The sequence below is a fragment of the Tinamus guttatus genome, unplaced genomic scaffold (assembly GCF_059628265.1).
Source record: "Tinamus guttatus ecotype Peru unplaced genomic scaffold, ASM5962826v1 Tinamus_guttatus_pri_ptg000480l, whole genome shotgun sequence".
In the NCBI taxonomy this organism is placed as follows: Eukaryota; Metazoa; Chordata; class Aves; order Tinamiformes; family Tinamidae; genus Tinamus; species Tinamus guttatus.
Window position 1 is genome coordinate 346831 of NW_028289014.1, and position 12907 is coordinate 359737.

The 12907-nt window shown below is 55.2% G+C and overlaps 2 protein-coding genes across 3 annotated transcripts in view; both read right to left on the minus strand.

Moving 5' to 3' along the window:
- Positions 1–3637, minus strand: part of ULK2 (unc-51 like autophagy activating kinase 2) — a 39075-nt gene extending 35438 nt beyond the window's left edge. For both annotated transcript variants that reach the window (XM_088533078.1, XM_088533079.1), the window contains exons 1-3: positions 3180–3637; positions 1970–2062; positions 843–884 (exon numbers count right to left, since the gene is read on the minus strand). In XM_088533078.1, coding sequence (XP_088389204.1) covers positions 843–884; positions 1970–2062; positions 3180–3269 — 225 coding nt within the window. In that variant the 5' untranslated portion in view covers positions 3270–3637. The remainder of the gene's footprint in view (positions 1–842; positions 885–1969; positions 2063–3179) is intronic.
- Positions 3638–7461: 3824 nt separating this feature from the next.
- Positions 7462–12489, minus strand: NLE1 (notchless homolog 1). The gene is made up of 12 exons (XM_088533122.1): positions 12349–12489; positions 12054–12271; positions 11891–11970; positions 11645–11721; positions 10606–10703; positions 9549–9741; positions 9340–9475; positions 9156–9202; positions 8800–9002; positions 8051–8210; positions 7895–7965; positions 7462–7746 (listed from the first exon to the last, which is right to left on the minus strand). The coding sequence occupies exons 1-12, from the start codon at positions 12487–12489 to the stop codon at positions 7734–7736; spliced, it is 1437 nt and encodes a 478-aa protein (XP_088389248.1). The 3' UTR covers positions 7462–7733.
- Between the last annotated feature and the right edge of the window lie 418 nt (positions 12490–12907).

Here is a 12907-nt window from a genome sequence, read left to right on the forward strand (position 1 = left end):
TTCCTACCAAGTAGAACATATTAGCTGAAATAAGTAATAACTAACAGAAAAAAAAAAAAAAACTTCCCCATCTCACCAGTCAGAATCCTGGAAAAAGTAAGACCTACTTTTACTTGAAAATATCCAAACAATCCTTTAGACGGAACAAACAACTTTTATTCTATCTTTATCCTATCTGTTTAACACAGATAACTAACAGTAACACACACGTGATCACATTCTTCTACTTCTTTCAGTCCTTCCTCACAGTGACACAGAGCTACACAGTACATTTCTTAGCTATTTCAAAGGCCTTTTCTACTTTTTGCCTTTTCTCCACAGAGTATTTAGTTACCATGTCTTCGTAATGTCACTTGCTTCAGATCCATTCCTAGCACACTTTCCTTTGGGTGTTTTCACTCCTTATCCACAAACATCCACTTCCCAATTAAATTACAGGGCCAAGGAAACAAGGCTAATTCCAAAGAGCTGCCGCCACCGACACAGCGCCCAGCCCAGGCAGCTGCTGCTGCTTCTCCAGGGACAGGACCAGACTACACAAACAGCCTCTGCAGAGATTCCCGGGATCTCATTCGCCCCTGCTGCCAGGAAGGGGACCGGCCTCCTCGCAGCTTCCCATCGCTCCCCTGCACCTGCTCATTAGGAGCAGCCAAGATAAAACAGCGCATGATGCGCTGAGGATGAGAGAACATCCCCAGGCTGCTGCTAAGGAACCGCATTTTCTTTCTTAATACCAATCACACCAACAAAATGCCATTTCCAAATTTCCACTCGCCTTATATATGCGGTATGTTTTCCTAAATATGTTTTAATATTGGGAAAGGCATCAGGATATAGTTTACCTGGACATCGTAGAGAGCTACAATGTTCTCATGTTGAAGTTCCTGCAAAAAAAAAATATTTGTATTACGGAGAGAGCCCATTATTATGATTCTTTAAATATGCCAAATGATGAGAGAAAAATCAAATTTTACATTGAAAGATAGTATCTTTTTTGCCACCTGATGAAATTTGTTCTCCTATTATTGTATGAATAGCTAAGTGTTCTTCCAAAGTAGAATTTATTTGCAACATCTTGTTATAGCAAATACTACAGCACAAGATCTTTAGATGAGCACTGAAAACTAAATTTAATTTTGCATTTTCACACAATTCTTGCTTAGGGGAGAAATCAATCACATTATTTTCAAGTCAACATTCCATTTTCCATTTACATGAAATGGCAAATAACACCAAATAAAATTTGCAGGACAGTTAACACGATTATTTGCAACTGCTCAAAGTGTCTTTGACAAGTACTTGCAGCACATCATTATATTCTAGAAATTCTAGTGTTGGTTAAGTTATAGTGATGTATCTCAAGAAATGTGAAGACAGCAGCACTAACAATCACCACAAAGCTACATCAGATGAAATGTTGTGATGGTCAGAGAGCATCCACAGAGGCACTTTGTGGAAAACGGAGCAGAACTAAACGATGCTTTTTTTGTTAGACCAATACTACACATATTAAGTCAATTAACTCAGAAATGGAAAGTTCGGCGTGCCAAATTTAGTTTTTAAGCCACCTTTGGGCAAAAGAAATAAATTATATAAAGGTCAAAGATTGATGTTTTGACCTCCACTATGACTTTTGCCACATATACTACTCTGGAAAGGTGCCAGATTAAGCATCCTGAAGGACAAAGTTTTCTAGACATGCAATAGGTAAAGCACAGAAACTAGCTCTGCAACATTTTCAACTGAATCTACAAAAACATGACTTTAACCACTCCTGACACTATTCCCAAAATGGAAAAAAATATCTCTCTTCTGTGTTTTTCCAGTTCTGGATATCTTTTCGAACAAAGAAGCAAGAGGTGGGATAGCAATTACTGTGTTATTACCCATGACCTAGAATGAACTAGGTCAAAAGTCTCTTTTCCTTTTAAAGTAAAGCAGCTTTAGAAACTACTGCAAAGTAACATACCTTCAAAATTTTTATTTCTTTCCCAAGTAGAATTTGTGACTTGGACAAGTTCTTTTTGTTAATACTTTTTATGGCTACTTCCCAATCAGTTTTCTGCAAACAAAAAAGAAAAATATGGTCAGCTTTATACATTTTAACACTATCCATGAGCAGGTAACTAGTCAAGCAGTGGAGGAAATGCAGCAAGATCATCCCTGCTCCACCTGCTTGAAGTTACTGCTACATCATATAACACCACAAAGAACTCTGCTCCACTCCTCAATAGTTTGGAGCTACCAAAATACAGATACACCCCATTTCCACTGCCTGTGAAGAAATTATTAAAGCAAAAGCAGTGGTGCATATGCCATTCCAGCAGCTGGACTGGTGGCTTTTTGGACCCCTCTCCATCATGAGAGTACTTCTGCTCTTCCCCCAAAGACTTCCTAGCTGCAGCTTCCTCACACACTTACACGCCTGAGCTGAAAACAGCACAGAAAAAAATAGCTTAAAAATAGCTTGTCCATTTATTTGCAAGGTGGAAGCATCTCTGCTGGCCTTTTGGGCTCCCAACGCTTTCATTTTTGTCCAAACGAGAAAATCCCCGCACTGCATCCCTCTGGGTCGTGGTCCTGCTGCTCTGGAGCCCTTTTGGGGGGAAATCGGCACACTTCTGGACACGGGCACCAAAATAAACTTGGGCATCCTGGAGCAACCCTGCACCTCGCTGTGCACACCCGGGCAGCGAGGCCAAGAACAGGGACACCTGCGAGTTTCAGAAATCTTCAGCCCACCCCAAAGGAGCCCTTCATTTTATTATTACAAATACATGCATATGTATATATATATATATATGTTTTCCTCTCTGGGACATCCCTCGCTACCCGGCGAGATAAACATGACCCTGCTGCCAAACAAAGGGCTCGGCCTCATCTGCAGCCGCCGCCAGGCGAGGGAGCAGCGCGACGCGCAGCCGGGGCCCTTAAAAACCATAATAAAAGTAGGACAATAATACAAAATAATAAGTTATGGTTATTATTAATAGCTTTGTCAAGGTTCAAGGAAACAGCAATGACCAGGCCCCTCCAGAAGTACCTCTCACCCCCCCCCCGCCCCTGCACCCCTCTTTTTCCTACTGTTAACACCCAAATCACAAGGAATCACCCCAAAAACCCTGTGCCCCCCACGCCCAGCGCGGGGGTAGCTGTGTAGCCCGCCCGGCACCCTTTACCTTGCGGTGGCGACCCTTGAAGACGACGGCGAAGGCGCCGTGCCCGATGAGGTCCTTCTTGCTGTACTCAAAGTCCCCCACCGCCTCCATCCCCTCCCTCAGGCGGGCATGAAACCCCCGGGCAGGGCAGGGCAAGGCGGGCGGACAAAGCGGCTCCTGCGGGCGGCTAGAGCCGCCTCACGGCAGCCGGCGGCGGGCCGGGCACCCGCCTCCCGTCTCGTGGCTGCCCCCGGCGGCGGGGGCCGCTGCTCTCATAGCGCGGGGGCGGCCGCCCACCCCCGGGCTGCTGCGGGGCGTCTGCGAGGCCAGGGGCTCCGTCGGGCATGGGGAGGGCGAAGGTGGCGGCGGAGCCTCTTTCTCAGGGGCCGGCGCCCATGGCGGGATGAGGCGGCCGCCCCTCAGCGGGCCAGCGGGCTCGGCGCCCCGCCGCGGCCCGTCCCCATGGCCCCGCGGCCGCGCTCAGGCACCGAGCGCCGGGGCATCCAGCGAGCGGCCCGGTTCTGCTGGCGGCCGACGACCCCTTTCCCCCGCCCCGCGGGATGGAGGAGGCGGGAGGAAAGAGGATCAAGGACGGCGATGGGGGGAAAAGAAAGCGCCGCTGCGGAGCCCTAGCACCGCCACCTCCCTGCCCACAGCTCCGACTGCCCGCACCTCCGCGCGGCCCGCCGCCTTTTATAGGCCGCAGCGCGCAGGCCTCGGCGCGCGGCTGCTTCCGCCGGCGGCCAAAGAGTGCGTCACCCCGGCTAACCCGGCGGAGGCGGCTCCGCGCGCCCGGGACCGTTACCCGCCGCGCCCCGCGCCGCCATCTTGGCCGTGCCCTGAGGATGGGGCTGTGGTCGCCAGGGGAGCCATTCCGGGATCTCCAGGGTCATTCCTGTTCTGTGCGGGGTCACCGGAGCCATTTCCACTGCCCAGGCCCTGGGGGAGCTTCAGGAGGCGATGGAGCAGCATATGCAGAATGGAAGAAGGATAAACGTGGCCAGCTCCTTCTCCTTGTAACCGGACTGACTTTAATCCACACCCAGTGTCTCCAGTGCTCTGGATGGGTTGGAGCATCTGGACAGAAAAGTACTCAGCAAGAGAATTAGCAGCTCTGTGGAGGGCCCTCGAAGCTCTTGAGTCCTATTGGAGCATCAGGGAAACGCTAAGAAATCTGTTTTGTATCATAGAACCAAAGGGCTCTGAACCAAGGGAAATAAATAGTAATAAAAAGGCTGCCCCCGCTTTATTTCCTAAAGTTTTGAGTCTCCCTCCAAAAAGTTCTGCATAGCCCTAAGGCACCATGTAAAGCTGAGGGAGCAAAGCTGACCAAATAATTTCAGTAGCTTAGAAGAACACTGTGGAAAGAGTAAATGGGATGTAAAAGTATTTCGGGTTAATCATAAATTAAGGTGCTGCAAGGTCTTTCCAGCATGTGTACACTGCAGCCCTTTAAATCCAGGAGAAAGCCCACAAGTCCTCCCAGGTTAAATATTCTGATTCGGGGAATATTTCCCCCAAGAGAGCTGGCTGCTTATTCCCGTCCACTGACTTTCACACTCGCTGTTAATCCTCTCGGCATTGGCACGTATCTCCAGCCCAAAGCAGCATTTTAGAGGAGGTAAAACCCGTGCAGATGGCTCCCGTTTGAACTGGGAAAGCCACTCCAGGAATTTCTAAATCTAAGCCACCCATTCTGCGTTATGGTTTAAAATCCGGACCCGTTTCCCTTCGGCAGCAGCGCATCTGATGTCCTTTTGTCCTCGCAGCGGGGATGGCGCCCTCGAGCAGCTTTGCTTGGGCACGGCAAGGAGAGAACAGCGGGGAGGGTGGACCAGAATAACTAAGCGCGATGCCGGAGCGCTGGGATCCGAGCGGGAACAGAGGGATGGCATTGGAAAGATGAAGGCCAGCGGAGACGCTCCAATGAGCCACGCGACGCAGCCACAAAGAGCAGAGCATCCTTTAAAAGCCAGTGCTAGGGCTCAACAGACCACAGTGAGGGTCACACAGTGCTTTTAACTAATATCTAATAACTGCCACCCAATTATACAACCCCCAAAGACCTGTGGCTCAGCAGGGGCCACTGGTCTTCATGGTCGGGGAGAGGAAAGCAAGGGGTGACGATGCCGGGGAGGCATTTGCTGCTCCTGCCACATGATGTTGGCTCAGCCAAATTAGCTCCTCAGCTGTAAGCCAGGACTCATGATCGCTATGGATCTGGGAGAAGATTAGCACCTTCTCGGCTGTTCGTCTAAGCACGCAGGGCTTCGAGGCATCCTGTCATCTCCTTGGGCAGCTCCTTGGGACAGCAACGTCAGCCTTCAAGTTTCCACAACACCTTCCATCCCTGACAAACCTATTGGTCTTTACAAACAGTTGTTCCTGAGGCAGAAACTGCACCTGAGGGGTGCCCAGCTGCCCCAACGTAAGGGGAGAGAATGTGGGTTTCCCTACTGCTCATGCAGAATAATAAAAACATTCGTTTTCTTTCTGTATATCCAAACCTTCCGCCCTCTCAATATCTTCCCAGGCAATAAGCCAACAAGGAAGTTACAGGGACAGCCTTGGTAACTCTGGATGCTCATGCTGTTCTCTCCGTTGTACCCAAGAAGGTGCTCAAGAAGGCTGAACTTCCTGGTCCTGATCATCACTGTCCTCATGTCCATAGCATTAATGGTGGCACAACTTGAGGCATCAGCTTTTATGGGGAAAAGCATCAGAGGTCATTTTGGGAGCAGCACCATATGAGATGGATGTGCTTAAAATGGTCCTTACATTATCAATGAAGATTGATGCCCACATCGCAGACAAACCTGTGCAGCACTGATGAGGGACAAGATGGGTGACACGGGACTGAAACAGCAACGTTCATGGGAATCTGTATCACACGGCGTTGGAAAAGTCTGAATATTTCAATACATGCCATTCTGGTAAGGTCAGCAGTACAGCTACCCGGAAAGGTGCCATGCGGAGAGAAAAGTCAAGCTAACCTTCTGGATTCGTATTTTAATAAAGAAGCGGTAACGTCTCGCACATTAATAAAACCGTCCACCCACAGCTGTGAACACGGCTCTGCTCAGCTAATCAGCGCTGCCGTGGCCAGGAGCACGAGGGAGACCCAGTGCCCGGCCCTGCTCCCTGCTTCCGATGGAAGCTCCCGGTGCACCCGGGAGACTGCGGAGCGGGGCCAGCGCTGCTGTGTGCACCGAGCACACACGGCAGGACAGGCAGGGGACTGCTGAGGATAGAGGGAAAGGAGCCAGGACTCATCGTGCACAAAGGCTGGTGCTGTACGCACGATAAAAATAGTAGCAGCTGCTTAGATAGGGAAATACAATTTGGTCTCTGCGCAAAGTCATCGCGTAGCGGGGCTCAAAATCTACCCGCTAGCAGGTCAAAGAAAGAATGAGGCTGGGACAGCTTGCTTTGGGGCAAACTTACTTCCAGGCCATCTCTTTGTCCAAGATTTTGCTTTGGAAAAGCTTTGTGGTGCAGTATGAGGAACCTGGGTTTTAACCGGACTCAATTCAGCGCCCAGAGCTGCAGAAGCAGAGTCTGAAGGGGCAGCAAGGCCATACGGAGCTGAGGAGCACGGCTGGGCACGGCAGCCCCTCCGCTGTGGAGATGAGCGGGGACGGAGCCGCTCTGCAGGCACCTGCACGGAGCCAGGGCTGCCCTCGCGGGCAGGAGGGCTCCCTCTGCCTCTGGCACACGGCACATCGAGTTCTTCCCAAAAGAACCCACAAAGAGAGCCACCCGATCCAGCTGGTGAATAAAGGAATCAACACCACCAAAAGGGCCACTAATTTGTGTTCCCAATCCTTCCGAAGGGGTAACCCTTTGTCCCAGTCTTGCTCACAGGACTGTTTGAAGAGCAGATGAGCAAATAGCCTTTAACATCATTACTGTGCCGTCCCCTCTCGTGCTCCAAAGCAATCCTGCCAGCTGGAACAGAGTCCTAAAACATTATTTTTTGCAGCTAGGAAACACCTGAGCACCAAATGCCCAGTGTGAGTTGAATTAGCCACTGAGCATCAACCACAGTGCGAGGGCTGCGGAAGATGTCTAGGTCCTCATGCTAACTTGCTGCAACTAAACCTGATGATAAAATCTCTGCTCCTTATCAATCTCATTTTCTGCATTTTCCCCTTCCTCTCTCCCCATCTGAAAGTCACACAGGGACACCCTTTTCTGCTCCCACTAAAGGCTTTCTTCCTGCAGGATTCTTCCTAAGGCAAAGGGAAAGAGCCGCCTCCACCCTTGGCTTTTCCCTTTAAAGGAGGCAAGCTACTGCAAGGCAGCAATTTCAATAAAAAGCAGCTTGAGATGGAGGCAGATGAGATATCCCTGCTGTAATGTTCAGAGGAGATCAGCCTGCAAAGCGCAGCTCTTGGTAAGAAATGGAATTAAAATTTCCTTAAATAAATATAAGGAAAGAATCCATGAGGGAGAGCAGCTGATGTGTCCGCGGAGATGTGCTCGGATGGGCTCTGTCCTCCGTCGCCTCCCAGATCTCCCCGGAGAGACGGAGCTGGAGGCTGGGCCAGCTGAGCCGGCTCCTGGTCTCTGCTCCTACCTCCGCCATCTGCCAAGACAAAGAGCCGTGAGCGCCCGGGGCTGCTCCGCTGGGCCCTGGCTCCTTCCTCGCTGCAGGCAAAATCCCGCGAGGCTCCGAAGGACCCTCGGAGCGGCTGCAACATCCTGCTCTTCCAGGGACACCGTGGGATACTTACATCCTCAAACACTTATCTTTCCCTCCGCTCGCCACCCGCTGTCCGTCCGGGCTCCAGTCTGTGGCAAACACCTAGTGAGAGGGAGGCCCCGTTATTTCTGCTGTTATTTCTGCCTCCCGCCCTTCTCCGGCAGCTCCGCTCTCCCGACCGTCCCACCTCGTCCGCGTGGCCGGGCAGGTCGACGGCCAGTTTCCCCGTCTTGGTGTCCCAGACCTTCAGCGTGCTGTCACTGCTCCCGCTCACCAGCAAGCGGCTGTCGGCGGACCAGGCGATCTGGTACACGGCCGAGACGTGTCCTCGCAGCGACGTGACGTACCTGGCACGAAGGAGGCACCGAGAAGCTGCCGGAGGAGCGGGCAGCCGAGTGCCTTCCAAGCTGGCCTTGCCCGGCCTTCACCTTTTCCCTCTGGCCCTTAGCAAGCGAGGTGACAGCAGAGCCCGGGCCAGCACAGGCTTTGTACACATCAGGCAATCGATTGCTGGGATTTGGTCTGTCTAGAAGCCCTCTGAGATGAGTTCTTCGAGAGGACAAACCTTTCACATCACCCACTGAGAAACCCTCCTACCACTGCAGCATTATGGTACAGGCCTGTCCCTTGTCTCTCTCCCGGAGCAAACATGTGCCCAGATTCCTGCAGGATTTAGGAAGGCCACTAAGTCACCAATTACTAATTACAGCTGCAGAACGTAGGACTGCTGCCCCAGAAGGCTCAGTGACGGTCCAGCTGGAGGCTAAAGCCTGGATTACAGGGGCATCCAAACACCAAGACCATCCCTTGCACCCGCAGGAAAGAATCTGCATCACCCAGAAGGTGACGGTGTTCAGACAAGGTGTTCTCTGGCACAGGTGCTGTTTAAACCGTGTCAGTTGGCAGTACACATCTATACCCAGACAAAACACTCACTTTCCTGTCCTACCATCCCAGAGCTTTATGGACTTGTCAAAGGAAGCACTGGCAATTATCCGGGTGTCCGGGGAGAAGAGGACTTGGTTGATCAATGCCTGGTGGCCAGTCATTCTCTCCAGCGGCTTCTTGTCTTCCGCTGGCTTCCAAAGAAACAGCGTGAAGTCATCGGAGCCCGAGACGAGCCTTTCTGGCCCCTGGCCCTGAGAGAGGGGTGAAAGAGCCTGAGTCTTGTACAAGCCAGGCTTGGAGAGCTCGTCTAAGCACACCCAGTGTGGGGTCGACAGCCAACTAGGCACATTTAGTGCTTCTATCAGCAAAATAGAACTCAGGAGGGGCAAAAAGTGCGGACTTACCCTGACTTGGTCATACCTCTGCTGCGCCTTGTCCTTCAGTTCTGCCACTGGAAGGGGGAAAGGGGAAAAAGGGGCTATTTGGAATCGTGGTGATGCCACCAGCACTGAGAGGAGACCCCAGCTCTCCCTGGGGCTCCCGTTTCTTCCATCGCTTCCCCCAGCCGCCGGCGCAGGGGGAACTTACAGGAGCCGCTCATGTCCTGGGGGTTGATGGAGGCTTCGGCGGGCTCGAAGGCGCCGGTGCGGAGCACGTAGTCGGTGCTGAGCGCCATGGTGTTCACCCAGTGCGCGTGGCCCTGCAGCGTGCGGCACAGGACGCCCTGGAAGCAAAACCACCCGCGTAGGCAGCGCCGGGGAGGGAAACGACCCTGCGCGACCGCCCGTCTCACTCACATCCTGGCTCCGCCACACTTTGATGGTCCTGTCCTGGGAGGAGGAGTAGAGCAGGCCGTCTCCCCCCCACTTCACGCACGTCACCGACTGCGTGTGGCCCGTGAGGATTTTGTCACACCTGCCCATCAGCGTGTCCCAGATGCGGATGCTGCCGTCCTTGGAGGCGCTCGCCAGGTAGCGGCACTCGGGGTTTCTGCGTGCACAGAGGACCACGGGCAGCTGCAGGGCGGGAGCAGCTCCCATCTGGGTCTTGCCCACGTCCCCCCCAAGGCTTCGAGTGCCCAAAGGTCAATACAAGACTCGCTCTTTTGGCTTAAGACCAGACAAAACCATCCTGAGGAGAGAAGCAAAGCTGAGCAGCACAGCGCGGTGCCAGGAGGCTCAGAACCGACCAGCACCACGACCCGACCCACTGGCAGCGCCGAGCGAGGAGGGACCCGGCCCTGCTCGGTGCAGGAGAGCGGCAGGGCCATCTCCCCCCTCTCCATTTCCTCATCCTCCCGGGTAATCAGTTTTCACTAACTCAGTTAACTGCTTGCAAGAGCCAGAGTCTCCTCCTGGGGAATTCAATTTACAGGGCTCTGCTCCAAAGGGGCCCCTCTTTATTTCTATAATGTCTTGGATTATTAGCTGCAACTTTTCCCCTCCACTCATCATTCCCAGGCAGAGCTCTGGCTGATCAAAGGGATAAGGCGACTGCATCATTCATCAGCCCTCCAAATAAATAAAGCAGATGACAGAAGCAATGAGGATGCAGGAGGGCAGAGAGGGAGCATTGGGCAGGGGCTGAGCTCGGGCCGACGCCTGTCCAGCACAGTGGAAACACGGAGCATCTTCCATAGGCAGGTTTTCCTGCTTATACACAGGGAAAACTGAGGCATGGGCCGACAGGGGGTTCCGAGCACGCCAGGACTGTAGGGAGAGGCTGGGACTCCTGTGCTGGACACGTTTCTCCTGACCCTAACACGAGGACGGGCCGCAGCAGCAGGGCCCTTCAGGAAGAGCTGCTCTTTTCCTTAAAAATAAAGGGGAAGGCGGGGGCTGGCCCAGAACTTACATGTGGAGCGGCTCCCAGCACAGCCACGTGATCCACTTGGAGTGGCCAGCGAGCACCCGGCCGAGCTGATTCCCTGTGGCTGGATCCCAGAGAAAGATCTGACCGAGAGAGCAGGCGAGAGGGTCGCGTCAGGCCGTGCGCCACGTGTGCCCAGGGGGGCTCCGGCTCCATGGGGAAGCAGAGGCCTCCTCGGGCTCTCGCGGTGCCAGGATTTGAGCTGGCAGGAGCAGCGATGGGAAAGGGAAGGCCGGATTCCTTTCCAGGGCCCTGCAGCAACTGGCCGACATCTCAAAGCACGAGACCCGCTGCCCTCCCTCTGCCCGAGGCGCTGCTGCCACAGAAACATTGGGCTCGTCTCTGAACGGATCCGGGTTCCGTGGAACCAGCCTGAGCCAGAGCCCCGCAGAGCCACCCGGGGCCCGGGTTCCTTGGGCCCTGTGTCCGCTTGGTGGGGAGGACACCCCATGCAGCTGCGTCCCCAAGGAGCGGGGTCGCGCACGGCCCGAGGACCCTGTGAGGGGGAACTTGGCCGCGGCAGCTGGCGAACAGGCTGCACGGCCGGGTCAGGCAAACAGCAGCTCCAGCTTGGCCGGGCGATGCCCTTTCCCGCTCCAGACGCCTCCCTTGTGATGAGTCCGGCTGCCAGGGACCACATCCAAAGCCTGGACTCTTTCCCGCACAAAGGGGAGAGCGGCCACAGCGACAGGACAGAGCTCAGCGCCGCCGCGCAGCCCTTCCAAGGGCTTCTCTAACGGCTGTGCAACAGCGCCGGGTCCCGGGGAGGCTGGAAAGGCTCCCGCAGCGTCAGCACCACAAACACGTGCTGCCCGTGGGGCATGGGACACCTCACCTGGGACACGGCAGGGGGGACACGTCCCTCCCTCCTGCTGCTGGAGAAAACAAGCCTCGGCCCTCACCCCACCACCCGTTTGAACCATTTCATCTCAGCCCAGCACAGGGCTGTGAGGAATCCACAGTCCCCTGGATCCTGCTGGATCCGTCGCGTTTGGCCCCCAGCAGGGGAGCAGCGCCGACGCACCTGGCTGTTCTTGCAGCCCGACGCCAGCTTCTTGCCGTCGGGCGCCCAGGCGATGCTGAGCACCCAGTGCCGGTGACCTGGGGGGGAAAGCAGGCGTGAGCCGAGAGGGGAAACCCTCCGCGTTCCCCCCGCTGGAGCCGGAGCCGGAGCCGGAGCCGTTCCTCTCCGCGCGCTCCCGGGCTCCACGCCTCACCCAGCACCCACGTTTCCATCTGCTCCATCCTGCCCAGGACCCCCAGCACCCACCTTTGGCTGTGAACTGCGGCGTCTCGGTGCAGAGGTCCCAGAAGCGCACGGTGGTGTCACCGGAGCCGCTCGCCAGGTACCTGCACGGGGAGAAGGAGCCAGGCTCGGTGTCCGCAGGTGGGACCGGCCGCCTGGTCCCCCCGCCCCAGCCGGACCCGCTTACTTTCCCGTAGGGCTGAAGGCCACGGAGATGACGGCCTCGGTGTGTCCCTCCAGCGAGCTGGTGCAGCGCGTCACCGCGCGCACCCTGAACACGGCCTGCGGCTGGTACACGATGTCCAGCACCTTCTCCGTCTCCAGCGCCTGCCCCACCAGGGTCTTCTCCAGCGACGTGACGATCTCGGCATCGTGCACGTAGAAAGCCAAAGGCACCGGCTCATCCTAGAGATAGTGGGGGTGCCGGGGCGGCTCGGCCTGGCGCTCGGCCGCGCGTCCCCCGCGTCCCCGGCGCCGCTCACCTTCTGCAGCAGCGCGTTGCAGACCAGCTGCAGCCTGTCCGGCGTGATGGCGATGGGCACGTCGAAGGGGGAGCCCAGCGGCTCCCCGGCCTCGTCCTTGAACTGGATGAGGAGCCGCTCCGCGTCCTCGCTCGGAGCCATGACCTGCGGGGCGAGGGGCTCAGGGTGCGTGCGGGGGCCCCACGGCCCTGGATCCTTCTCCCAAGCGGGAGAAGCCACCATGGGGGAGTCCGAATGCATGGGGGATCCAGAGCACCCTATAGAGGAGGGAGCCCCATGTGGGAGGGGGCCCAGGGCACCCTATAAATGAACCAAGCAGCAGCCCCCATATGGAAGAGGGGCAGAGGACACCCTATAGGATAAGAAGGGAGGAACCCCCTCACGGCGGGGGGAGGCAGAGGGCACCCTATAGTGGAGCCAAACAGGGATCCTATAGGGAAACAGGCAGGGACCCCCATATGGGTGGGTAGGGAGACAGAGGGCAGCCCACAGGGAAGCAGGCAGAGACCTTCCATATGGGCACGGGGCGGGCGAAGGACACCCTATAGGGAAGCGGACA